This window comes from Opisthocomus hoazin, chromosome 3 (genome assembly GCF_030867145.1).
Source record: "Opisthocomus hoazin isolate bOpiHoa1 chromosome 3, bOpiHoa1.hap1, whole genome shotgun sequence".
NCBI lineage: Eukaryota > Metazoa > Chordata > Aves > Opisthocomiformes > Opisthocomidae > Opisthocomus > Opisthocomus hoazin.
In genome coordinates this window covers 24,662,144-24,689,219 of record NC_134416.1, presented here as the reverse complement: position 1 = coordinate 24,689,219, position 27,076 = coordinate 24,662,144, and the positions used below count along the sequence as shown (strand labels likewise).

The following is a 27,076-nucleotide window of genomic DNA, read 5'->3' as shown; positions in this document are numbered from 1 at the left end:
GTTGGCAGTGGTGGCGGGGCTTTGCTGGGAGCGCATCAGTTTGTGTTTCTGGTTGGCTTCGTCGTTAAACCCGAGTAGGAGGACAGAACATGAGGTGTGCCTTTGGTTTGCACAGAGGGGTAAGGAAACCCCAACTATTCACAGAAATTGGTAGAAAAATCATAACAATTAAGTTCCCTACTATGCAAGCAAATTCGATTGCACAATAACATCAGCATCAAAAGGGTGTCCCTTTCAGCTACATTTTTCAGGTCAGGCTTGGATTACACCCCCAGATAGCTGCCTGAATGCCCAGTTGGCTTCCATGGTTAAGCTTTAAAAAAGCAGCACTTCAGGTAAATTCACAAATGCGCCCCTGCCTTTGGCTGGTACCAGCCCGAAGGGCACTGCTTACCGTTAAATTCTGTATTTAGAGCGAGAAACTGTGCCTTTAGCTCGCCGCGGTGCCAGGAACAGGCTTTCCCCTGAAGGCTGCCCAGCGGGGGCTCTCAGGGTGGCCCCACGCACACCTCGGAGCTGGGTGCCGCGCAAGAGGCACCAGCGGATGCTCCTCCTTTGGAAGACACAGGCGGCGGGGATGGTGGCAGCAAGGATGGCAGCGGCGCGGAAGCTCCCCTTCTTCCCCTTCTATTGCATGGCCACGCAGGAGCACTTGCCCAGGAAGTCGGGTTGAAGTTCAGCTCCCCACTGAGCTGGAGGGGGCTCCAAGCCCACCGCCCTGCTGCCGGGGAGAGCCACGGTGGGGGGGTCACTTTCTCTGTGCCCTCCGTACGGGGGGCTGTGGCACAAAGCTGGGTTCAGTGTGCCCGACGGAGCCGGAGAGGGGACTCGACGCCCTGGGGCGATGGCCAGTTGGAGATGTGGAAGGGTTTCAGCCCCAGAGCTGTTGAAATATTTCATCTTATGCCCATGAAACGTAAAAAACCGTGAAGCAAGATGGGGCTCCTGGGGAAGCATCTCTTCTGCGTTGGGCTGTGACAGCATATTCCCCCTGGCTCGAGAAGAAAGGGCGATGACTCACGTGGGTGATGCAGGGCGCAGTAAGGAGTGCCCCTGCCCCAGGCACCCCACGGGCAGGGCAGGGCAGCGCTGTGACAACAACGCAGGTCCCCGCGGGCGGGCAGACACACGGAAGGCAAACCCCCACGCCCCGGCCCTCCTCCCGGGGCAGCCTGGCCCTCGGAAAGAGGGCCCAGGGCCACCCTGGGGAAGGCAGCGCAGCTCCGTCGCTAACAGAAAGGAAACATCTTGCACCGGTGCTGTAATGGCCCACAGGAGCGCGCTTATTTTGGGGGGCTGGAGAAGAGGTGATGGCAAGCGTGGAGAGAAAAAAACCCCCACAACAAAACAGAGACTCGTAGTAGTAAGCGCAGACCTGAAATTCCACTCCTGGGGGCTTTACAGAGCTTAAAAAAATACCAAAGGTTAAGAGACAGTGTTTCATTGGTCAGGAGGCACTGTATTTTGTTTTGAGGTTATTTTCCTTGCAAGGGGTAAGTTCTGCTACGAATTGAAAAAAAAAAAAAGAAGAGGTCTACATTAATGAAAACTGGTTTTATTGTAAACAAAGTATAAAGTACAACATAAGAAATGTGCAAATCTTTAAAGTAGTCACAAAAAGCGTATCTAATACACTATTTTCAAACCGCTCACTTTCCAATATGTGTCCTCAACTTAATATGATAAAATAGAAATAGTGAAAGTTGATGCATTATTTGTCACAAAAGCTAGTTTAAATTCTAGGCTGGTGTCTTTACTGCCTCGTTTTACTTTTCGAATCACAACTTTCTAATTTAATACAATACATAATACACCCATTTTATTTTTAATATAAACCGCCTTTCAAAGAACACCACGATCAAGCAGCCCAAGACCCTTGGTTTCCCTCCTTAGCCCACCCGAGCCGCGTGCAGTCACGTTTCTCTCAGCAGCGCACCGTACCTGTCTGCGGACACGGCAGTGGTGCAGGGCTGCGAGGTGGTGCCAGGGAACCGTAAGCAACACAAAAGCAGAGCCGTTGTACGATGCCCAGGTGCAACCGGCTGCAGTAACCACAAAGCTTGCCAAAGAAGCTGGGGAAACGTTACAAAGCTCCTATGAGGATTCAGGACCATTCCCACCCTCTGGCCACTGGCGCGGCGCCCCGGGATGCCCGTGCCGACCCCCTCGGCGATGGTGCAGGGGGACCAGTCTAAAACCTCCAGGGGGTTTGCCACCAAATCATCGCTTGTGATGGGGCCAGAGAACAGACAGGAGGAAAAGATTCCTACCAAGAAAAGGTAGCAGAAGTAGGAAAACTGATTTAGATTATCTTACGCGGGTGCATTCTGGGCTTTCAAGCCTGCACCCCGTACGTTGCCATCTTCCTAGTCGGAGCAGGGCTGAAGACTGACAACCCAAAGTTAAAATCGGAGTGGGTCTCCCACATCAGTGGCAAACCTCCAGTAACACTTATGCGTGACTGACCTAGAGTACAGATGGGCAATATGCAAGATTCAAACCTGGCACAACGTGTGCTGCTCTGCTCTAGAACCTCCCCTTCCTGTCTCTCCTTACCAGGTCAAAAGACACCCGCTATCCCAGCTAGCCACCGCTTCTCCCAGCAACACTTGTTGTGACCGAGCACAGCCCGCCTTTGTCTCTCCGCCGCGCTGCCACCAGCAGCCGGCGTGGGAGAACCACGGACCAGGAGCAAAAGCCTTTTTTCAGCTGGCACATCCCAGGGACAACAGTTAATTCCACCGTCTCCAGGGCAAGTCCTTTCACTGTGCGGCTGCAGGTGTTGGCGGCACAGCGATGTCGTTTAGCTTGCTCACTTCCATCTGCCAGTTTGGCAACTTCTTAGCCGATAAGTGGCGACGCGCGTGCTTCGTTAAGTGGTCACTCCTCATGAACCGCCGCTCACACATCGGGCAGGCAAACTTCTTCTCCCCGGTATGTGTTCTGCGATGGCGAGATAGTTCGTCAGACCGCGCAAACCTTCTCTCACAGCCTTTCCAACTGCAACTAAACGGCTTTTCACCTAAAAGAAAAAAAGAAAATGACAAAGAAAAACCACCATGAGTACAAACCGAGCCGTAAACACTATTGCCTTGACTAGCAGGATTTGACTTTTTTAAAGAAAAGGTTCTCTTATCACAGTTGAGCCAAAACCTACATAAATATTGATTATTTTTATATACAAGGAATGTGAAAGAATGTTTATATATCACTATTTAAACATGCAGACTTACTATCATGAAGGCTAAGTAGTACAAAGGGTTAACAACTCTCTGGCACTGAATAGTTTGCGACGCTCGACAGCCGGTTTTAGCCCTCAGCCCCCCATGATCGGCAGGCCGTGACGACTTAGCCCGCCCGACACTGCCCTCCGAAATGCAACCTGCACGAACGCTTCATGGAACAGAGCTCTGGCAGCGCGCTGCGAGCCTATGTGAAAATACACGTGACTCCTCCTGCTACTGCGGTTAAGAGCCAAGGCGTGGAGAAGTTACTTTAAAATAAATAGGAATAGCTTGGAGTGGATCCTTACACTTTCATAGAAGAATCCAAGTGTTACCCACTTCTGACAAAGGCATTCCTGTGGAGAAGCCTCATCAGGCATCATTAGCTCTGGAAAAGGACACTCTACACCGGGCGAGGCCTTGCTTCCGCACTGGCAAGCAGCGTTACTGAACGCCGCCTGGCGCGAAGCAAGCCCAGCACAAACAAACTGCTGAGTCAACTTCCCCTCCGGGAGATTTCCTGTCAGAGATTAGGCGGCACTCTAACGCACGCTGGCAGAAAAAGTATTTCACTGCTGCCCCACAATTTGTTCCATGAGCAAATCCGGTAATCGCCAGAACCGTAACAAGTTGTGTAGGCAGCCACGATTTCCCACACCAATTTTCAACGTCCAGCAACAGCAACCGACCTGTGTGTGTTCTGACGTGAGCCTTCAAATGGGAGCTCTTGAAGTAGGTTTTCCCACACCCTGGGTAGCTGCAGATGTGACTCCTTATCCTTGAAGAATCAGCTGGAGGAGTGTTTTTTGCTGCAGAGGGCACAAAGCCGGGAGCAGGGGCAATGGGAGAGAGTCTCGTGCCGTTCGGACTAATAATGGGAGCCTTCGTGCTCTGCACGACGGGCTGGGGAACAACAAACATTACGGCACCTTTGGGAACTTGGGTGCCCATGAAGACCATGGGTTGGCAGAGAGCTGGCTGCTGGCTGGGCGTGGGGCTGGGCACCACGGCTGTCACAACATTGTTGTTGGTGGGCAGCGGGACCATCTGGCAAATCACGGGCATGGGGGGGGCTCCAGCACCTTGGGCCGGGCACAGCGGTGCCGACGACGACTGCTGCGCCAGCCCGGGGGCAGGCTGCTGCCTGCTGACCAAGGGCTTCGCCAAGGGCAGCGGGCCGACAGCTGGTTCTGCGGTTTTTCCTTCCGGCACTGGCAGCTCGCCACTCTCATCACCGCTTGGTGCCACGGCGGAACACGCCGAACGTTCCACTTCGGCATTTTGTTTACTGCTTGACTCCCTCGAGATGCCGTCCTGGTACTTCAGCACACTGGCTGTTCTCACCGGACAGGTTTTGCGATTACAAAGCTGGGCGTCAGCCGTGTGGCGGATAACGCTGGTGGCTTGAGCCTTCAGAGGCCCGGCCTCCCTCCGAGGCGCGGCCAGCGGAGGCTTGGCAGCCTGGACTGGTGACTTGCCAAGCGCTGCAGCGGGATGGACCACCTGCGACATCTCCAAGTCGGAAGGGCTGTACGGGGGGGTCAGGCACTGCGTGGGGGACAGAGACACAGTAAGGAGGGGATGCGTTACCAACACATCGCCTCAACAATCGTTAAAAGCAAGCACGCATGTGCACGAGTCCACAAAACTTACAAATGCTGGTATCGCATTGAAGTCCACGGCTCCAGGAAGCGAAGTCTCGTCACTCTCTTCCGACATATCAGATGCTGGAGTTATAGGTCTCATTTCCACATGTTTTTTGAAGTCTGATTTCCAGTTGCAGCTCATAGAAATAAGGGCTTCTACAGCCTCATAATCGCTTTTTTCAGGAGTATTGTTCCAGAAATACCTAGTCTCTCTCTGCTTCTCAGTTATTATCTCCATTTCTTCCTCCTGTTTTGGTCAGAGGAAAAAAAGTAAACTTTAAACCTGAGGCTAAGTTTGAATATTTTGCAGTTAGCTATAATAAGCTATGGTAAAAACCAAACAAAGCAACCCATGCAAGATAAATACACTTGGTCACGCGGGGAATATGCCTGCTTTTTCCTGCCCTCTTTCTTACTTATTTCATATTTTTATGAAGTTGTTAGTGGGGAAATCTGGCCATCTGGTCAAGATCATGTATTTTCTTGAGACAAAAGAAGTCCCCCCCAAGATCTTAAGCAGCACTTCAAGTTACTCCATATCGCAAAGTGTTGGGTGTAAAAGCTTAACAAAAATTTTCACCATAAAACAAAACAAAAAATCAAACACAACTTCCTCCCCCATCCTACCCTCCTTCCATTTTTGCTTTGCATGCAGCCCTCAGTATTGTGTTTATTTTGACACACGAGAAAGCACCGTGTAGGGGCTGATGCACATTTTCTTCAAAAGGTATTAGCTACTAAAAACGTTCCAGAAAATATTCAAAAGGTCTCTCCCCCCGCACAGATATGCAAGGAAAACCACCAACTTGGAGAACTGAAGTACACACCCGTGTATCCACCCTCTAACGGATCACCTCACGGGCCCGGCCCCCGCAGCGAGCCTCCCGGGGCTGTACGTGCCGCTGCTACCCCTCATGCAGCTCTCCGTGCCTGCAGGGTGGTGCCCGCCGCCGCGGGCGAATTCCCCCCACCCCGACGAGACGGCGGCGGTGGGAAAGCCTCCCTTTCTCCAAGCCGCGCCTCCAGGCGGCTGGGGCGAGTGGGCAGACGCACGGCGTTAAGGAGACCCAGGGGAGCCGGGACAGAGCGGGGGACCGGGACGGGAACCGGGACAGGGGCGGGAACCGGGCCGTCGGCCACCAACAGCCCCGCCGAGGCCGCCGGGCGCGCGCGCCCTCACCTCAGCGCACCCCGCTCCCCGCCCCCGCCCTCTCCCTATTGGCTTCCCCGCCCCGCGCGCCGGCTCCCATTGGCCGCCGCCGTGCGAGGCGCGGCCCGGAGGCGGGCGGGGGGGGGGCATGTGAACAAAGCGTGATCGGCGCCTGCTCGTCGGTGCGGGGACTGCCGCGCGCCGACCTTTCACCCACTTCCCCGGCGCGGCCGCCCCCGCCCTCAGCCCGGCGGCAGGAGGGGAGCGCGCGCCTCACCTCAGGGCGGGCCGGGGCCAGCACCGCCACGCCCGGCGCCTCCCGCCGCCTCCCTCCCTCCCGCCGCCGGGGAAGGGGAGCAGAGCGGGCCGGCTCCGTCAGCGCTCGGCGGGTGGGGGGCTGCGGCCAGCTCTTCCCCGCAGCGCCGCCCCGGCCTCGCCCCGCCGCCCACGCCGCGCCAGGATCGCCCCCCTTCCCCCGCCCCGGTTCCCCCCTCCACACGCAGCCGCGGAGCCTGCCGCCCACGCTGTTCCCCCGCGCTGGACGCGCCGGCCCACGGGCTGCACGTCGCCGGCTCAGCGGTGCCAGCGGGTTCACGGTAGCTCCTCTCCCTCCCTCCAGGGGCTCCCCCGCGCCGTCCCCTCGCCCCCTCCCGCCCCCCAAGGTCCCCCTCCCGGCCTCGGGACACCCCCCGGGCGGGGCCGGCCACTCACCGCCGGGCGCTGCGTGGCGCCGAGGCTGACCGGAGCGCGCGCCGCCGCCGTTCTCCGCGCGCTGCCCGTGTTTCCCTCTTTTTGTTCGCCGCTCCCCATTCAGGTGGTGGCTGCCCCCGGGCTCCGCGCGCGGGGGCGGGGAGGGAGGGGGGGCGGGGCTCCCGGCCTCCCCCCCCACCAATCGCCGGCAAAGGTGTGTGAGGCGGCGGCCAATGGGCGCGCGGGCGCCCGCGCGTGATCGGCGGCTGCCCCGCGGCGTGGCCAGCGTGTCAGCGCGGCGTGTGCGCGCGGTAAGTCCCCGCCGCCGGCTGAGTCAGGGCCTCCTCTCCCCCCCCCCCCCCCCCCCCCGGCTCCGGGTGGGAGCGGCCCGGCGCTTCCTCGCGCATGAGGTCACGCGGCTGCGGGGGAGCGGCCTCCCCGGCGCGAGCCCCGCCCGCTCCCCGCCGGCCTGAGGTGAAGCGGGGCCGCGGCGGGGGGAGGGGGGGGAAGGAAGGCGGCGGCCCCCGTGGGCCCCCACAGAGGAAGCGGGTGCCCGCCGGCGTGTCCGGGCCGCACCCCGAGGCCCACGCAGCGTGGGGGGGGGGTGCCGCCGCGCGTCGGGGCGGCCGCGGGTTTGCAGGCCCGGGGCCGCGGCCTGTTCCCCGGCGCTGCCCGCGTCGGGCGGGAGCCCCAAGGGGAACCCCGGCCCTGCAGGCCGGAGGGCCGCTGGAGGCACCCTGCTCGGTGCGGAGCGCCGGGCGGGTGCGTTTTCCTGTCAGAAAGCTTGAGTCAAAGCGGAGAAGGCGCCTGAGGAGCGGCGTCCCGAGCCAGGCGGCGGCTGTCGAGTGCCGCTGGTGCCGGAGTGCCGGTCCGCTCTGCAAATGCTGCTGGTGCTCCCTTATGGGTCAGTTCCATTTCTCCTTCTGACCCAGCTTTGCTTCAGAGATCTCCCGTACTCCTGCTCCTCCTCCTCCTCCTCGGCAGTTCACTCAGAGCATTTTCCTACCTTTTTTTTCTTCTTCTTCTGAGATACATCTTCCTGTCTTTCCCCTTTTTGATGGTGTCGCACTCTTTCATTCTGCCTAATTCTTCTTCCCCTTGTCAGCAGACCCCGATGGACTGAAGAGGTCTGACAGTGGGTTATGTCCTCCTGTAACGTGCCTGGAAACCTCCCAGAATGTTTAATTATGTCTGAAAGTCAAAAAAAAAACTGCTGCAAGAGTAGCGAACGAGCAGTTTCTTCAGCCCAAAGGAAGAATGAGGATATAACAATTGCAAAACATGAGCACAGAGTAAAAGATAAATTTAAACAATTCTTAATTGGTTCAGAGACGTGTGCTATTGACAGAGAAGTGGTAATAGTATTCGCAGGAAAACACTTTTTTTTGGTATTGCTTTAATTCCAGCCTTTCCACTGATACATCGTACAGCTGGATTTCTGTTACTCAGCCTCACACCCTGCACGTCTGGTGGGGCGTGCTCCCCTGCCATGCCCCCCTGCACCGGGCTGCCAGCGGTGGGGTCCCTCTCTTCTCACTCCCGCTGATGCCGGGCAGAAAGGCTTAGGTCACAGTGACAGTGGGCAGAAAGGCTCAGCTCACAGTGACACTGTCAGGTCTGAGAAAACGTACACCTGACGGAGGGAAATCTGCATCTGCCATCTTCTCTTTCCGTTGTGTAACCCGAGTATCTGTCTGCCTTTCGGCCAGGTTTTGTAAGATCCCTGCCGCACCTGCAGGGAAGCTGGTTGGTGTGACTGCCTTATCTAGATAGAATTCCCAAAAGGGAATTCACTTCAGGATGATCCAGATCCTTTTCACTGGTAGTAGCAAACAGTTGTTTACAAATCACTCTGCTGGGTTCCACATCTCGGGGTGTCTTAGCAGGAGAAAGTGTGTTTACTGCGTGTTTTCCACTGAAATCAACATGAAAAAATGTCGATGAAATGGTTGCTTGGCTCCCGGAACATGCTCTCCTTTGCCAAAAGGTGCTACTGTCACGTGAGGCACGGCCGGGGAAAGACTTCTTGGATCGCAAGTGCATCTGTCTGCGTCCAGGCCGGCTGAAATAAAGATTGTGAGACTAATACACAACAGTTCTTGGTGAAAGTCTGTGTTTTCTCTTTGGGGCAGGTTCGGTTGTGGTTTTTGTGTTTGTAATTGTTTTTATTTATAAAATTTTAAAATGTCTTTCGAAGCAGATGGTTGCCCCTAAAAATAGATCTGTAAAAGTTGCACCAGCGTTACAGTTTAACCCTACGTGATAAATTCGCTCACAAAACTAATAGTTTCTGTCTGTACATCAGCAGAAAATGAGGCAGATCTTGGTTGTTTTTTTCACCCTTAGGTGTATGTAAGGCATAGACACAAAGGTTTTGCTGATGTGGTGGGAACTTTAGTGTTGAAAGTCCAGTCACCGACATAAACTAAAGGTTTGTAGCAGGGAATACTGCTACCTTGTTTAGTTTGCCTGCTGTGGCAAGATGTTGGAGGTACATGCTGGACTATTTGTGGAAGTTAAAGTGATTCTGCAGTGATTTTATAGAAGTAGTAAACTGTCCTTGGGAGAAAACACAATTATTTTCATATGAAATGTAAAGATGAAGAAATTTGTGTAGCGATGTTTGAGCTGGACCATGTGCCTTTTGGGTTTGCCGTAAGGGTAGCTTTCAGGGGGTGCTGAGTGAGGCTGTTGTAAATACCATGGAGCTTTGGCCGTATCTCTCTCAGTTTATGCAACGTGAAGTAGGATGCGACCGAACGCTGACAGGTACTTCTGGACTCCGCTGTGGTACAAGGACGAGGAAATAACGGAGGACTGACTTGCCATATCAGCTCTCGCTTCGGATGCCCTGTTCTGTTTTGTTCTTTTCCTGCTCTGACTCTCTCTCCTCCCGTCCTTGCTTTACCTCCTTCTCCGTAGTTGCTTTGGCTTCCCATTGAGGCCTCTGGGCCTTTCCTGCTGGGGTCCTGCAGGGCCACCCTCGCTGCTTGTGGCACCCCTCCGCAGCGGCAGTTCTCCGCTGGAATTCGCCTTTCCCGGTTGCCAATCTCATGTGCTCTTAGCAGACACACAGCTTCTTAATAACACGTGAAAAGCTCCGTGGAAGCCTCTCCCCATGGCCGTTCCCAGCGCGCTGGCTGGACTCTGCTCTGCACCACTGACGGCCGCTGGTACCCTGCCGCCTCCGCAGCCATTTCTGGGTCCTCCCTGTCTGCTCCGCCCCTGCTGACACCCCCAGCCACCCCATCCCAGCGTGCTCCCCCCGGCTCTGCCTTCCCAGCTGCCATCCTTTCTTGCTTCTCTCAACCAGCTCATTTCAACTTTAATTTCCAGAGTAACCCTCTGCAGCTGCTCTTCTTGTCAGTCTCTGCTATTCCGGTCCCTTGGGAAAGCTCCCACTCATTCTCCCTCCTCCCGCATTAGCATCTCCTCTTACCCTTGGTGTTCCCGCCGTGTCAGCGCTTGTCTTCTGCTGCCGCCATCCACATTCTGCAGGACCTTCTGGCCCTGCAAATCTCACGTTAATACGCTGACCAGCAGCAGTCGAAGTGCGCAGAATGGCTGGGGCTGGACTGGCAGGTCAAAATCCTGTTACACTTCCCCTCTTCAGGGTCTTTAGGTCCGATCTTCAGACAAGGTCTGGACGCTGGTTGTGGTGCCCAGCAGGGAGTATGGGCTGTGTAGGAGGCTGTTTGGTGGCCTGGGGTTGATAGGGATGCAGCTTGGGTGAGGGGCTTTGTGTGAGAGAGTGGAGAGGGGACTCGCTGTGCCTGTCCTCTACAGGCAGGCTCGACTGTCATCTCCGTGGCATCCTGTAGCAGCATTGCTAGCAGCTGGCCTTGGGCTGGGAAAGAGCAGCCCTTGGAAGCGGGGACGCTTAACTGCTCCTTGACTCCTGTACCCCACGGGAGCGTCGTGTCCCCCCGCACACCTCCAGTCCCTTCCGAGTGCACAGCCAGGTGCTCTGCATGTGTGTTGAGCTGCTGTACCCCACTCCCCTTCTCCCCCTTCGCTGACATAGCCCGGGCTGTGCTCTGCCTGTGAACTGCAGGGCAGGACTGTCAAAACCACCGCTCCCAAAAATAATCTTCTCTTCAGAGGCTGGAAAATGTGACAGCTCATATGCGGAGCGATGCAGTGGGTGTCTGAAAGCAGCTGAGGCTGAGGGGGTGGCCAGGGAAAGGCAGCTCTGAAATGGCAGGAAAGTGGCAGCCGGGGAACATGAGAGGAAGGAAGGACGGAAGGACGGAAGGACGGACGGAAGGACGGAAGGAAGGACGGAAGGACGGAAGGAAGGAAGGACGGAAGGAAGGAAGGACGGAAGGAAGGAAGGAAGGAAGGACGGAAGGAAGGAAGGAAGGAAGGACGGAAGGACGGAAGGACGGAAGGACGGAAGGAAGGAAGGAAGGAAGGAAGGAAGGAAGGAAGGAAGGAAGGAAGGAAACGGAGAACGGGGAGGGGGTGGAAGGAGGGCCGGAGGCAGCAGATGGCGAGTTCAGGGCAGGAGAGGGTTGTACAATGTGGGGCTGTTCTCTTGTCCCCAGCACGCCTACTGCTGCTGGCGTTCATTTATTAGTAATTGGGAAAGTGGCTCTGCGGCTACGGACAGCAGTTCCAGAGCTTTATGTATCAGATAACTGGGGAGGTGGAGTGTATAATCGGCGACAAGGCAGCTTGTCTCTTTTTCTGTCTCCTCTAAGTTCTTTTCCTTTCCTCTTCATACCCTGTTTTCCTCACACATCCCAGCCTTGGGAAAAACCTGCTCCGTCCTGGTTCTGCAATTGCTTATTAGAATGCCAGGTGAAAACCAGGAACTTACTTGTAATTAAGACTTGAGTTTATCCATTTTAGTTTGCTTTACCAGTCTGATTGCCAGATGAGGCAAGTCCTGTTTGGCTGGCAGCACTGTGTTGCTCCCCAGCCCTACGTGGTACTAACCCCAGTTTCTGTGTACGTGCATTTTACATAGTATTGCTCGTGGCCGTTTTTCTCCGGAGCTTTTGTGGCTGTTCCTGAGTCACCGCAGTTCCAGTCCTGCCGTGCCTGCTCAGCGCCCTTCAATGGAAGGCTTCAGAGGCAGTTAGCAGCACTGATGTTTGCAGTGCTGCCATAGGAGACAGCCTGGTGAGGGGAAAAGAAACCCTCAAACACCCCTAATGAAGCCTAGGACAGAGAAGCCTAGGTAAGAGAAACTTCTTTTTGGCAAGCGAACAGTTTTCAGTGAAACTGGTTTTTCTCTGGTAGTCACTGGAAGCAGCTGAAGGATCACTGTCAGTTCATGTGCATTTGTATTTTCCATTTCCCAGAGAAGCTGGGGATGTGGTTTTATGCTGCCCAGGAGAAAATGAACATGTCTAGGTTTTTCGTTGGGAAGATGTTTAGAATTTTGACTTTTAAGCATTTGTGGGTTGTTCATGTATGCCTATTACACTATATCTTAAGTCTAAATTTCCCAGAAAACCACTTAATCCAGCCTGCAGGTGATATTCTTCTGGTGTGGAAAGCTAAATTGCCATGGGATTGGGAAGATAAATTAGGGAAGAGAGCTGGCAACACGGCTGGTAGAACACTGGCCAGCTGTGTAACTGCGGTCCTGTCCAGCAACCTAAGGACTGAGCCTCGGTCAGGCAAAACTCCGGTCTCCGGAATTTTACCCGGCTCCTAATACAGCTCTGTTATCTGTGGCTTATGTTGGCTTTGGCACGCTGAATTAAAAAGGCGGTTGAAGTTGCTCCTTCATCCTAAACTCTTGGCTTCTACAAACAGCAAGAGCCATTTTCCACTTCTTGTAACAGGCCATCAAGGGGTATTTTTAACCTCTGGTGTTAGACATATACCTATATGGCAGAAAACTGTTTGCTAGGCGGTTATTTTAGACCAGAAAGAACCTAGGTGAGTAAACGATTGCTTCAGTATCCACTAAAGATTGTGAGAGGTTTTATATTCAATTTCTTCAGTGCAGGATCAGGCTGTATGCCAGCCAGAACTGCCCTCAGGTCCTGTGGCTGTCGCAAGAACTGTGTTTCTTCTCAGGACACTGGACAGGGCAACGGTAGCGGCTACAGCCCTGCTTCCCATCTGTCTTTTTGGAGGGGCAGCCAGAACGGATGTGTGGTCATCTCAAACCACCCAAGTCACATGCTCTCTGCATGTCTTGGTCCAGGAAATCCTGGGAATTCTCTGTAGAGGAAATCAGGAGTTGATATTGGAATGACTTGTTGATTCTTTCCATGTAGAACGTGCTTCCTATTTCACTTCACATGGTGTGACCATGTGTTTATTTGTGTTTATTATCCTGCGTGGCCTTTCTTCACCTCTGCAATGCTGGTGGTTTTGTTGACACCTCAAAAATGGGCAACATTGTTGGGTCCTGTGTGTGATGTGAAGGTCCACCACCTCACAAGAACATGGGTACCTTTGGAAAGCTGTGGAAGAGTATGGCCAACATGCATTGCTTATTTGCAGATAGAGCTTGGAAAATATCAGAGAACACAACTGAGAGTCGTTTTGGCTTGCGAGGATGACATATGGTCTGTGTGTTCCACCACTTTGAATGCTGTTTTTATTGTATTCAGAGTTTTCCCAGTGTTGTGATTTATTTAACTACTTAGTATAAAACCCAACAGATCAATCTGAATTTTTGCTAACCAAATCAAATACTTAGAAGCTGAACTATCAGCCAGTAAGATGAGAGACAGCCTCTAAGCATTGTAGAATGAGCTTGTGTAGCTAACAAAGCCACCTGTGTGTGCTACGATCAGATAAATGTTTTTCCCAATGGAAGCTTAGAAACACCTTTGCATGCTTTTTCATGCCGAAACAGAATTTACTCGTTACACAGTGACTTAATGGCTGGTGCGTTTCGATAATTCCTCTACTGGGCTAAATCCTGGAGGTGGGAGGAGATGAGATGGTGGTGTGGCCAGGGCATCTCATGTGACACATCAGTACAGTGTGGAAGTCAGCAGGGACAGCTTTGTCTTTCCCCCTAACACCAGTAACAGCTTTTCTACACCTCACACTGTAGCTATTTTGATAGGAGATGTGTAAACAAAGGTCCTTTTTTTCTTTAAACCTGTCTACCTTTAGTGATTTCTGAACTGTTGACTAGTTTGAGCCCCATGTGACAGATGAAATAGAGATGTTAATAGCTCCTGCAGTGTTAATTCATTGATGCTTATACTTAATCCCACCCCCACTGCGTACCTGTTAGTTTCTATTTAAGCAGGCAAATAGTCTCTGGATAGGAAAATGCAGGTGCAAAAACGCAGGTAGCATGTCCTACATGCGGTACAGACTAAACTGCACCCAGTTTGGCTCCCTGCACCCAATACCCTCCGGCCGTATGTGTCGGCACGCCTTGAGCTCTCCCTATCCTGCTGCTGCCTCTTGCCAAACGCCCTTGGCATCGTGGTACAAAAGACACTACTGGCATGCTGTTAAGCGATCTACTTGCTATTAGTAATTGATTTTTTTTTTTTTTCTGTAAAATGTCAAAGGAACTAAGGGCAGAGGGCACACTTGAGGGACCTGTGGAGATCGAGGCTGTGTGTTTTGTGTAGAGATGTCATAAGAGTCACAGCTTTGCTGCTCCGATAGTCTCTTGGCAGCAGTGTAAGGATTGAGCAATACTACTCTAAAGTTTTAAAACAAGAGCCTGTGTGAAAGCCAGCTTTGGTGCAAATATCTCCACTGTGATCCCAGATCTACATGAGGGGCTGCAGAGGATCTGCGCGAGGGGTGCAGAGGAGATCCCTGTTCGCTCTCCACATGCACCATGTGCAGAGATGTTGTTGCCTTTGTCAGAGACCACAGGGAGGGAACCCCCATAAGGGGAACTGCCCTCGTGACCAGAAAACCTTGCCCAAAGGTTTTCGTCAGGTGTGCCAAACCCCTGCGCTTTGCAGATCCCTGTGGAGCAGTTTTATCGTGCAGGTTATGCACCCATCCCAACCACCTGCGTGGCAGCAGGGTGCTGGCATTTCACTGCTTCCTGATTTCTCCTCTACATGGCTCACTTTCCTCTTGCAGCTCAGTTTTGGGGACCTGCACCTCATTCCCGCAGCTCCCCAGTGGAGATATGTGCTTTGGTCTTGCAGCTCACTGTTGGAGAGAGTCACCTCCGTCCCACAGCTCGTCCTTGGAGACATGTTGCACCTTGGTCCCACAGACATTCACTCTGCAGGAGCCACGTGAGCAAGGAGAGGGACTGTGTGGACCCTGTTTGAGATGACATGTAGAGTGGCATCCTGACGTCGGGGAAGCTCCCCTAGAAGAAGAGGGCACTGGCTTGTCCGTCATAGCCAGGCCGTGCTTTACTGATGGGATCTGTGGTGCAGGCTGAGCCCGTTGTAGCTGGTTATGGTACCTGCAGCTCTGCAGTGATTGCCAGTCCCCAAAGGCTGGTGGCAATTCTCTGGTCCGTTGAGATGGGGACCCAGTGAGTGGTGTGCTGGCGTTAAAGGGCTGGCAGGCAGCCTCGTAAAGTCCTCATCAGTCTGAACCCGCCTGTGGCTGCTGTCTCCCTGGTCCAAAGTGTCCTCTCCATGAGGGGAAGAAGGGAAGGTGGATGAGGTCAATGCCTGGAAGGGTGTGGGTGTGTAGGCACATGTCTGTTGCAAAACACTCACGGAGGGCTGTGGAGCGTGGCCTGTGCTAGCGAGTGCGCTGCACGGGAGACCGAGGAGGCCTGGGGAGGTGGGAGGTGCTCTGGCATGCTCCCCCTCAGCTTTTCCATGGGTGTGAAGCATCTGCTCCAGAGGACCCTTGTTGTGAGAAGCTGGGAAGCGAGCCAGTCTGTACCGTTTGACCCTGGGCCCAAGGTTGTTCTGTGGTTCAAATAGCAAAGGGAATATAAATGTACCCAGAGTCACTATGGGTGGAGTTCATCTAAGATGAGGTGCTTATAACACAAGTGTCTGTTTTTATAGCTCTTTTTATAGTCAGTGGAGTGCTAGTAAATATAAACCACAGGGTTCGGGCACGTTTCATTTTTCCCTGATGTGGGATGAATTGTACTCTGAGCTCTGCTGACTCCGTCTCCCATGACGATAATGGGAGCCTGGGCAGCCACCACAGGTGGGTGAATCTGCAAGGCAGGTGGAGTGAGGTGAGGTGGGTCCCACCGTGAGTGCCCACGAGGCCAACGAGAGCCATCAGCTGGGCGGTGGGGAGGTTCACAGAGGGATGGACCGAGCGAGCTGGGACCTGCCTGTTTGCTGGCTGCTTGCACGCAGGTGTTCACACGCATGGCTGCAACTCGGACATAGCACAGACTGCGCTTTGCTGCCAGCAGTCAACTTGGGTAAAAACTGAGGGGAAGCAGAGGAGATTCTGTGATGGGCACGCTGGGGACTGGAAATTTAGAAGTTGAGGAAGCCTGAGGATCTTGCAGGGGGACCAAGGCAGTGGAGAAGAAGGGATGCTGTAGCTACTGAGATGGGGCACGTAGAGAGCAGTCTTAAAGTCTGTAGGGAACCGGGCTCTCCGGAGCTGCTGCCTGGGGAGCAGTGTGATTCCCTGTGCTGTGTCAGAAGCTTCCATTTTTCCCTATTCCTCCCCAAAGCAGGCCGCAGCATGGCAGCTGACTGTCACCATCTCTCGGAGGTGGCTCTGCTGAGGGGCAGTGGCTCTGTGCCGCTGGGTTTGTAGAAACATACTCATCCACCCTGAATCTCTTCTCAGGCCCCTGGCTCTGTCTCTTGGGGTGTAGCCATAAGACTGAGGTCAAAGGCTTTGTGGTCCATGTGGATTTCAGAGCTGATTCAGAAGCGTAGCTTGTATTTAAAAATAATTTTAAAAAGTCAAGAAAAGGTTTGCATATAACTACCTGCGTTCTCCCATGAGAGAACTGACATTAATTTCTCACTACTTCCAGAAATGCTGGAGTTTTTGAATATTTTTTTCTTTCAACATTTTTCTAGTATGTTCCTATTGCTGAGTGAACTTCAAGTAGGCTTTGCAGGTAGGCTCTATTGCTATGCCAAGAGGAATGGCTGAAGCTTCACTGATGCGTTCATTTTCAGCATGAACTTCCATGAAGCCTTTTCACAAGTGCTGTTGGAAAGTAACTGTCTGGTTTGCAGCCGTGGCAGGGCAAAATGATTCTTGCAAAACAGTGTTTCATCCCCCTTTGTTTAGGGACTGAAAATGCAGATACTGGGCAGAAAGAAAGATGGTGTGATTCTGCAGCTGTTGATCTCGGTGCAGTGAACTGTTTTGAGCAACGACTGAAAGGCGAATGTGAAAGGGAGAGCGCTACTGGAGAAAGCTTGCGTCCAGTTGTTCACTTCAAGAAGCACTCCTAAAGACCGTCTTCATTTGTTTTGTGGCACCAGTTGTAAAAGAAACACTGGTGTTGTAACATCTGTGTGTGTACCTATGTTTGTTTTGCAGCTAGAACAGTTTTAACTATCAGAAAACAGCTCCATCCCGCCCTGCGCGGTCAAGATCGTACACTTACCAGGAACTGTCTTCAGAGCCCTACCAAAAAAGGACATTTGCAGCATCAATGTGTACGTGGGTGGAAGAGAAAGCAGTGAATGAGGTTGGGGGGTTCTTGTGCCCTCAGAAGGCTTTGTCCTTTAAGGTGGGTCACATTTTCCGCACTTTTATTCTGCTTGTGTATTCGGCCTTCTACTGCGCAAACCTGGATGCACAGGTGGTGGATGCCATCCTTGTGGGTCCTGTTCACAATCAGTGAGCACTGGCTGGGACCAGCACTGGAACGTGGGTACAGACAAAAGAAGGAAGGTGGAAGCCCTTTGGCTTCCTTTGTCCCCAGGAAGCTTTGATGTTAACCTCAAATCCAGGTCAGCCTCATGCGACTGTGTACGTCGTAAGCCATAATGTATGGTTCTCTGGAGCAGGTCACATCCGTAACAATTCTCCAAAAAGCTTTTCCTGCTCTTCAGTCAGGCAAAGGACTTCAGGTTCCCAGGACTTTTCACTTCTGGAGAAGTCCTGGGAACTCCTGAAGCTGGTGTGACACCCCCTTCTCCTCCACTCCAGTATTTTCTGCCCTATGTGAGCTGCGTTGTCACATACCATCAGTCTGTCGCAGTTTGGATCTCTTTCCTTATGTGCAGTGAATTAAAGGCTCGGATTCCATATAAAAGCAACTAGAGGCATTGTGAATGCTTGCAGTCATAGTGAAATCCGTGATATACCATCCTGGTCAGCATACCTGTGGAAGGCAAAGCTGAGACACTAACGTACGTATGTGTAAAATAAGACCAAGACTGGAAAGCATCTGTTAAACTAAGGCAGCGCAGCATAGCAACCCCTGCTGAAGGACACTGCATGGATCCGAATTAGGACAACACAGGTGACACAGGATTTAGGAGTAGATCTGTGTGTGGCCCTGCATGCACAGACCCCTCTCCCCTCTTTGGGATGACTATTAATAGCCCTGGGCCTGGCCAGCCCAAACTTAATTGGTGTGTGGGTCTGTTTGGTGACTGCACGGCTATTTAGCAACTCTGGGTGAATGCCCTTAAACAATTGGGCTGGCACTGGGTGTTGGAGAGCTCGAGGCTTGAGAAACTGTGGGGTCAAGTTTACTCATGCTAAATAAACGAAGAGTATTGATTAGATCATGTGACAGACCAACCTAGCACTTTTTCAAGTACCACAACTCACTGGAGTTCATTTTTATGTATTTATGTACTCAGAATCCCTGAAAATAGTTGCTTTGGTGAAAGGAGTATTGAGTCTTTTACTCGTGCAACTCTATATACTTTCATATGCCTGGCCCTGTGCGCATGGATAGGAGGATTTTCGAGGCTGCTTAAAGGATTTGGATGCTCGCTTTGTTTGGTTTAGTTGGAGACTTGAATCCCTTAGGCCGATTTGAAGATCTCAGCCATAATTCTTTATCTTAGTGCATCAGGATGAGGCACTTTCCCCGTTAAAATAATTTCTAAGTACTCCTTTCTTGCTGCCATAAAACCAAAAATGTATTTAAGTGGAATTTTAGGAAGCATTTGTTTCTCTAGACATCTCCATTTATTTTACTCATTTGCTGTTTTCTGTACTGAGGAAGCCCTTAAGTCACAGTCTGAGTACATATTTTGTACTGAGCAGGGTAGCAAGGAGCTTGTCACAACCAAACATACAGATTTTTAAAGGCCTTTTATTATGATTATTTATACAGCTTAAATATCCCGGAAAGGTTTTCTCATCTTAAATCTCTCAGCAGTGCAATTGGGTATCTGGCCTCAAGTACATGTCAGGAAGACACCGTGTGTCCCTGCCAAATGCAGCACCCACAGACACACACACACACACGGAGGTATTGGTTTATAGCGGAGGGAGAAAAGCGAGGAGTGAGATATGTAAACAGAGTTTAGTAGGTGAAAGGCTGCAGGGGCCGCGCGTGCTGTGTTTACGTGGGTGCCGAGCAGGAAGCTCTCCTGTTGCACAGGACGTTCTGTTGGGGCAGGGAGAGGGGAGCACGGCCCGTCTCGGCGTTGCTTCCCAAGGCGGCTCGTTACGTGGATCCCCGTGCCCGGCGAGGTGCTGCATGGGACTCGGCGGAGCTGTGGCTGTGGCTCTGCTGCCAGCAAACCGTCAGCCCCTGCCACGGGGGATGCTGGGGCGAGCGAGGGGCTGCTCTTCACATCTCCTCTCCCGCCTGGAATCGGCCGTGGTCAGGCGGACGCCAGCCTCTGTGGCCTGTTAGCAGGGCTGTGGCGCGCGGTCTGGGGCTGTGGTGGGTCGGCGTTGCCCTGCTGAGCTGCCTGGGCGATGGAGGGGGCAAGCGGGCAGACCGCGGTGTGCAGGGGCAAACCCAGGCACGGGGGAAGCAAACCCATCCTCGGACCTGACTGGGATCTTCTTGTCACTCTTTTAATATTGCGTTTGACTTCTGGTTGAAGGTGACGACTTCTGGTTGAAGGTGACGTTTTCCTGTTTTACGCTCACCGAGTAGGGGTTTTCCTTGGGAGTAACACGCTGAAATAACGAGAACTCTCTGCAATTTGTTTTTACTCAGAGCGAGCAGGGGACTGGCTGTGCTTTAGGCATGCAGAAAGGAAGATGCGAGTGAAAGGGCTTAGACAGGTTTATCAACATTACTTTGCCTTCCCTGCGAGTGTTGAAGTGCCGCGGGCCTTAGATGTTCGTTTGCTTGCAAGTGCTGGAAATGGTGCAGGTGTTTGGTTAAAAAAAACGCTCGCAGACCGTTTGTCCCCAGCAGTTTATCAAAGGCAGTTCCACCCCCCCTCCCCGTTTCCTCTCCATCTTCATGAACAAGAGCTGAGAAGTCAGACTCCAAGCCCTGGAAGGACCTCGTGCCCACAGCTGCCCGTGCGAAGGGATGAGCCAAGTACTCACGTGGAGTACCAGCCACCTGCCTGGAGCACCAGTACCTTCTCCCACACTCATGTCCTATAGCCTTTTTTTTTTTTAATTGTAGTCTGGCATGTGGCTCCAGTGATGCTCAGGAGAGGAGCCTGTGGCCGTCCCAGATGCCTGTGGTGCCTGCGGTGGACGTAGTCGCGCTGTGTATCCCCAAACATGCTCTGGTTGACTATAGTTGAAGAGGAGCGGCTGCAGAGCGGGCTGGAGGTGTCGGCTGTGTCCCCAGGGCCCTGCTGCCTCGGTGCCCGCCCCGAGAGCAGCCCTGTGTTCTGCCGGGGCCCTGGGGAGCGTCCAGCAGCTCCTCCCCGCTCCGGGTGGGAGACGTCTCTGCTCGGTGCTGACAGCACGGTCAGCAGGCGTGGGGAGTGACAGCTCAGGGGCTGCGTCCGTCGCCCTTCAGGAGCGCCGGCAGACACAGTCACTCACCCACAACTCGTGCCAGCTCCAGAGAGGCTGCCGGTAGACTGGCAAACCGCCGCATCACCCTCCTCCTCTGCTGCTTCTCTGCCTGTGAACCACCTCAAAACGGCCTTTTGGAAATGTGTTGTTAAACCCCGTGATCGCTGGTTTTTAAAACACCCACAAAAGCTAGAGACATTTAATAGGCCTGTCTCTGCTTATCCTGTCCTGCGATTTATAGGCAGCATAGAAACTGCACATGAATTATGAACTAGGTACGAAGCCAAACGCTATGCTTTCATCTGGTGCTTTACAGTTCTGCTGCTTGCTTTTATCAGTTTGCTCAACTGGGCAAGAGAACCTAGTGCAGAAGCTGAATTTTCCATGAAAAAAATTAATAACAATCTACTTCATGCTGAAACGATGCCTGCTGGCTTGCTGTCAGGGCCTTCAGCTAGTTTAAGCTTAGCTTATTCCAGACCAGGCTGCATTATATGTCATGGCACTTGTCCTCAACTTCACCCTTCCATTGTACGCCTTATCTGAAACCCTGCTCCTGGGACTTGCAGTCGTTCATTCAGAATTAAAAATGAGATAAATAACCTTAGATCTCATTTGAGTGCATGATCAGTGAGAAGCTGGAAACGGTACTGGGTGAAGAAATGACCTGTTTATTCATAGAATCACAGAATCTTTAAGGTTGGAAAGGACCTCCAAGATCATCAAGTCCAACATTTAACCCAACACTACCATGCCTGCTAAACTATATCCTGAAGTGCCACATCTACACATTTTTTAAACACCTCCAGGGATGGTGACTCCACCACTTCTCTGGGCAGCCTGTTCCAGTGACTGGCCACTCTTTCAGTAAAGAAATTTTTCGTAATATCCAATCTGAACCTCCCCTGATGCAACTTGAGGCCATTGCCTCTCGTCCTGTTGCTAGTTACTTGGGAGAGGAGACCAGCCCCTGCCTCACTACAGCCTCCTTTCAGGCAGTTGTAGAGAGCAATAAGGTCCCCCCTCAGCCTCCTCTTCTCCAGACTAAACAGCCCCAGTTCCTTCAGCCGCTCCTTGTAAGACTTGTTCTCTAGACCCCTCACCAGCCTCATTGTCCTTCCCTGGACACGCTCCAGCACCTCAATGTCCTTCTTGCAGTGAGGGGCCCAAAACTGAACACACTACTCGAGGTGCGGCCTCACCAGTGCCGAGTACAGGGGCACGATCACCTCCCTACTCCTGCTGGCCACACTATTCCTGATACAAGCCAGGATGCCGTTGGCCTTCTTGGCACACAACTGAGTGTCTGTCATGGAGACATGCCACAAAAGTGTCCCAAAGCTCAGCATTGTATGTGTGTAAATAGAGAGCTTGCAAGAAAACACCTTTTAAGGTGGAGTTGTTAGGGTGTGAGACAGACCCCTGAAGCTTGAAGGGACAATGTCCATCTGAGTTTGGGGGATCTTTAGTCACTGGAAAGGCAAAAAAAGTTCACACACAGGAACCGTGACCATACTGGCACAGGCAGCCGAGGCGAGCCCAGCCGCCCTCTCACCGCGCCATACCCGTGCTGAGGGCACCAGTGGCACCACGTCCCCTCCTGTCCCACTGCCCGTGGCACGTCTGGAGTTTGCTGCAGTGCTGAGCCCCGTCCTGCAAGTGCAGCTTCGCTGTGCAGATCGTCTGCACTCTTGCACACGGGGACTCGCGGACACCGTCTCGTTGTGCTGGAGTCTCACCTGAGTGCGCATTAGGACACTTGGAAGGTGAGACAGTTTCCTCCTCTGAAAATTCCCCAGTGCTGGTGTCCTCCGGGGTTTTGTGCCAGGGCAGGAGCTTATTCCCACTGGAGCTGTGTCCGATGTAGCTGGTCTGCAGGTTTAGCAGAGGTTTGGTGCCGGAGAAGCTCCCTGCTTTGAGCAGGGCGGGTTGCCTCATGGTGGCCAGCAACCGCTGGGGCCTGGAGCAGCTCTGTGTGGTGGCGCAGGGCAGGAGCCCGCAGCCATGGCCAGGTGAGCGGCACCGGCAGATCGAGCCCTGAGCACCGCGGTCTGGGTCCAGACCTGTGCATGGACCGCGGGCAGCGAGGGAGCAGTTGGGCCCTACGAGCCTGCCCTTTCGTAGCGGGGTTGTGGGCGGCTCCTCTTCGCTTGCTGACGGCCTTGTTTGAGGTTTGGGATGGTCGAACCCTGCAAAAATGCCTGAGTCGGTGGCATCCTTGGGAGCCTTGGGCTCGGGGACAGCCGCTGCACCCCGGCCGTGCAGGCGGAGCGGGGCGGCTGCCGGGGACGGATGATGGCTGCTGTGGGCGCAGCGGGGCTGGGGCTGTGGGCTGCCCATGCTGCCGGAGCCGGGGCCCAGCCCTTCGCTGCGCAGGCGGCGGGAGAGCCCCAGCTCCGGGGAGGCTGCAGAATGGGCCTGGCAGGAGCGGAGGAGCAGCCTGCCAAAACGCGCTAAGCTAAACCAGCTTTTGCTCTGAGGATTTTTTTTCTCAAGCTGCCAACTAAAATGCCGCTTTGGGAGCTGAGCCGAAGCTGGGAATCCCGCTTTTGTTCCTGCCTGTCCCCCCGCCTGCGGCAGCCCGGCCCTCCCCTGCCTGCCCATGCCCTCACAGGGTCTGACCCGCCGCAGCAGCGCCAGGGAAAAACTGCGCCGTGGCTCCACAGGGCTTGAGGGACGAAGGGCTGGGGCTGCTGGGGATCCAATGCCCCAAGCCTGGCACGCTGGGGCGCAGGGGCTCTCCCCGCAGGGCTGCCTGGGCAGTGGGGACGACCTAAAGCTGTCCCGAGGATGTTTTAAGAGGAAACTTTTTGAGGCGTTGTCTGGCCTTCCTCTAGCTGGCGGGGAATCCAACCCTGAAAATCTATTCTGGTCTCGCATGCGACTCCAGTGGAAAATTTCAGCTGCAGTGATTTAGTTTGGCGGGGTTACGGGAGGTGAGGTGCGGCTGCCGCTGGCTCTGCACGCGGGGAGCGATGGTGGCGGGCGCCTGTGCCTGTCACGCCACCAGCCAGCGGCTCTGGGCGGGAGGGAATGGAAACCTGGACCCATGGGGAGCATGGGGGGCCAGGCCGCCCGCCAACGGCACGGCAGCCGCCGGCCCTGCGGTGCCACGCTGCGGGTGCTGCCAGCCGGCCATGCTGACGGCACCGGCCTTGGAACGGCGGCCAGGCAGCCGGGATCGGGACGGCGGCCATGGCAGAGGAGCTGTGAGCTTCTCGGGGCCAAGGGCAGCTGGGGAAGGAGACATCTTTGCTTCGCGGCCTTCCCCTCAGTGCCGGTGTCCCAGGGCCGCTTGCTCAGGACCCAGAGCTGGTTAGGAAATCGCTGTTGAAGCATTTGTTGTTGAAAAATAGTAATAATTTGTTGAAATCTGTGTGGGGGCAGCAGGGAGACCAAGTCCCTGGTCCTGTGTCCCTGAGTCTGCGTCTCCCACTTCTGCCCGGTACCGGCATGGGCAGGTCTGTCCCCATCCCTGTGCAGAACGGAGAGGTTTTGGACCCTCGGACACCTTGGGAGAGAGATGGATCTTCCAGCCGGCCCTGTCCATGCCGCCTGCTGGTGTGGCTCCGCAGGGCGGGCTGGCACCACTTGGGCAGGGTGGTGGCACGGCTTGGTTTGTGATCCGGTGTTGCGGGATCACAGGACAGTTCCGTGGGGAAGAGGCCCTGGGAGGTCTCCGGTCCAACTGCTGGCTCAGGGAAGGGTCAGCTGTCAGGTCAGACCAGGCTGCCCAGGGCTTCAGCCTGCCAGGGCTGGAAAAGCCTCCAGGGATGGAGGCCAGCAGCCTCGCTGGGCGCCCTGTTGCGATGCCTGACACATCCAGACTGCCTCCCCCCCCAAATTCCTGGTTAAAATGTGAGGTGGAGGTTGCAGTCTGCCTAACCAGGAGGCCATGACCATCTCCAGTGCAGCTCTGGAGGCACATAGCCTGCCTCCGTGGCTCGGCTGGCCTCGCTGGCTGCCGCCCTGCGCCCTTCGGCAGGGCTGCTGCCGCCTGCCATGATGGGTTACTGGGAGGAACGGGTCGGACCAGAGCGCTGGAGTCCATCGCTTCTGCTGACCATGAACCGCTGCTGCCCTGCGCATCCCTTTGCGACTCTGCCTTCACCCAGCTGCCCGCAGCAGCACGAGTGACCTCCGGTTGCATTGCTGCTGCTGCTGCTGCCGAGACCTGGAGCATCAGCTCCCCTCTGCTGCCACCGCCTTAACAGCAACTGTTTCCGTGTCAGGAGTGCAATGAACTCCCAACACAAATATCTACGTGATTTTCCTCATGGTGTGAAGAAGGGGCATGTTCAGACTGTGTAGCTGAGGAAAACATACAATCAGGGTCTAAAATCATAGTTGGTCTCTAAACCACGCAAAGCAGCCAGTCAGACCAAGGGACCAAGGCACCAGCTCCTGCAGCCACCTCCCCAACAGCTTCTCTCTTCTGACTCCTGCTGACACATGCCATCAGCCTTCTCTGCAAGGCCAGGTTTGTTGTCTAGGGCCTCCGCACAGCCCCTGCACACCACCCTCTGCTCCTCACACAGGAGACCCAGGTGTGGGCTCCCCAGCACCACCCTCTGCTCCTCACACACGAGACCCAGGTGTGGACCTGCCAGGCTCTGTGGGAGCCAGGAAGCCAAGCAGAGGCCACCAGCAAGATCGAGTACTAGATCAGAGCACAGCACATACCCAGCTATCAGGGGCTAAAAGCAGGGTTTTTTCCAGGAGGCAAGTAGAGCTACAAACCTGTTTTTTTCACTGCATGCTCTATCTTTTCAAGCATCTGCTTCTGTTTAGTTTTAGATTTTTAAATTTTTTTTTAGAAGCAGGGTTCAAAGCTGTACAAGCTTACAACGGAAAGCATTAACAGCCTGTTCCACTGCCCCCCCAAAACACAACAATGAAGAGTGTACACGAAGTGGCAACACATCTAGTGGTGGATGCAGGGCACCCGCTTTTATTTTGAGCCAACATACACTGGCGGTGCAGCTGCATTGACACATGAGGAAGAGGCAGAATCGTTTTCTCCCATTCCTGAGAAACAACTGGCACCACCGGTAACAGAGCCCTGATCTCCCCTGGGAAGCAGTACGCCAGCTGAAGGGCTCTGTCGGGGCCGTACTCCAGACCCAGGCCAGGGGGATCTGTCTGGCATGTGCCAGGGGTGACTGCAGTTACACAGCGAAACGCTGTCTGCACCTACCAGCAGCGAAGGAACACCAGCCGCTGCAGCTGGCTGTACGAGCCATGGCCTCCATCCACACCAGGAGCTGCAGACATGTATGGAGCAGGACAGAGCTATGCTAGTTCCAGGTACTACACAGAAACCACTTGGCTTTTATACTTTGAGTGCAATTCTGAATTGCAGAACAATTTCTTTCAACTGATCTGTAAAGTTAACATAAAACAACTCTCCTTAAGACTGTATAACAGAATCCTGTTAAATTATCTTAGGAACTGAAATTTGTGTTCAGTTAAAAGCCATGCAGCGGTCTGTTCTAAGACAGACCTGAACAGGTAGCCTGAAGTGCACATCACTTCTTGAAACAGGGGGATGGTTTGTAACTTCAGGAAAAATGACCCAGAGAAAGCAGCTTTCCTACAATCATTATTTACTCCCTTTCCTACTTCCACATTTAATTTCAGTAATAAGCATTTCTTTGACTAGCTTCAAAACAATAAGCCATTTGGTACCTCTTTTAACTGGCCTGTGAAACTGTTCTGACAAGCTGAGTACAAACTGAGAGTTTTCTTTACTTTCAAGTAAAAGCTTATTGATAAAGTTTCACAAAATCTTTGCTTTTCCAGAGCCAGAAGTGAAGACTTCCTACAAGCTGGCACTCACGTAAAATACACTTGCACCAAAAGGTAGAAATTTTACCTCCAACTGAAGCATTAAAAAAGTCCCCTTTGACTGCAGGATCCAAACCTTAATGGACCATTCGAAAGCCCTGGCACCCCTTCTCCTCCCATTTCTCAAGTAGGGGAAGCTGAAATGGGAAAGTAAGAAAACTACCTTGAAGAAATCAAGAGGCTCCAGTAAAGATAAGGAAATCCTCTGAGCAGCTTCAGCAGTTCCAGTTACTCAGTGCAGCTGGCAGATGTACTTCAAGTAGCAGGCTTCACCTTTACCTTTGGGATATTACTTTAAGAGTCCAGCACAAGAGGGCACCGAGGTTCCTGAAGACTGGTGTAGCCCTTCTCTTCAGAGCCAGCACTACACAGAACAAGCTGAAGTGAAAAGTTAAGACTTCAATAAACACCATTAAAAAGAGCACTCGAGGTTCTGTGACAGCTTGCAAAGGTGGACTAATGCATGCTGCCTCAGGGGCAGCACCTGCACTCGTCTTCTGCGCACACCCACACCTACAGCAGCTTGGCTGTTCCATGTTAAGAACTGAATCACAGGTCACTAAAACACCACCACAAGTTGTCTTTTAGCCTTCCAGGAGCTTCCGTGACTTTCACTTCACATGGGTTTATGAATACTAAATTTTTTATGGTTTAATATGAAGCTGAAATAATGGGCTAGAGAGAAGAAGGCTTCTCAAAACAATCACACATCCATCTGTTCCATGGCTACCTCTTCTGCCTAACCCCTCCCAAAG

General features: G+C 53.5%; 1 protein-coding gene and 2 long non-coding RNA genes across 3 annotated transcripts; 2 read left to right on the top strand and 1 right to left on the bottom strand.

Annotated features, from left to right (window-relative positions):
- Positions 1 to 1,555: 1,555 nt before the first annotated feature.
- KLF10 (KLF transcription factor 10) lies at positions 1,556 to 6,957 on the bottom strand. The gene is made up of 4 exons (XM_075415764.1): positions 6,732 to 6,957; positions 4,878 to 5,117; positions 3,914 to 4,772; positions 1,556 to 3,022 (listed from the first exon to the last, which is right to left on the bottom strand). Exons 1-4 carry the CDS (start codon positions 6,828 to 6,830, stop codon positions 2,763 to 2,765), a joined length of 1,458 nt encoding a protein of 485 aa, XP_075271879.1. The 5' UTR covers positions 6,831 to 6,957; the 3' UTR covers positions 1,556 to 2,762.
- Positions 6,958 to 6,969: 12 nt separating this feature from the next.
- On the top strand, positions 6,970 to 27,072 carry LOC142360826 (uncharacterized). Its single transcript, XR_012763393.1, has 3 exons — positions 6,970 to 7,021; positions 17,109 to 17,301; positions 26,277 to 27,072. It is a non-coding gene; the product is annotated as an uncharacterized LOC142360826 (long non-coding RNA).
- Positions 7,481 to 8,805, top strand: LOC142360827 (uncharacterized). The gene is made up of 2 exons (XR_012763394.1): positions 7,481 to 7,614; positions 7,819 to 8,805. It is a non-coding gene; the product is annotated as an uncharacterized LOC142360827 (long non-coding RNA).
- Positions 27,073 to 27,076: the final 4 nt, after the last annotated feature.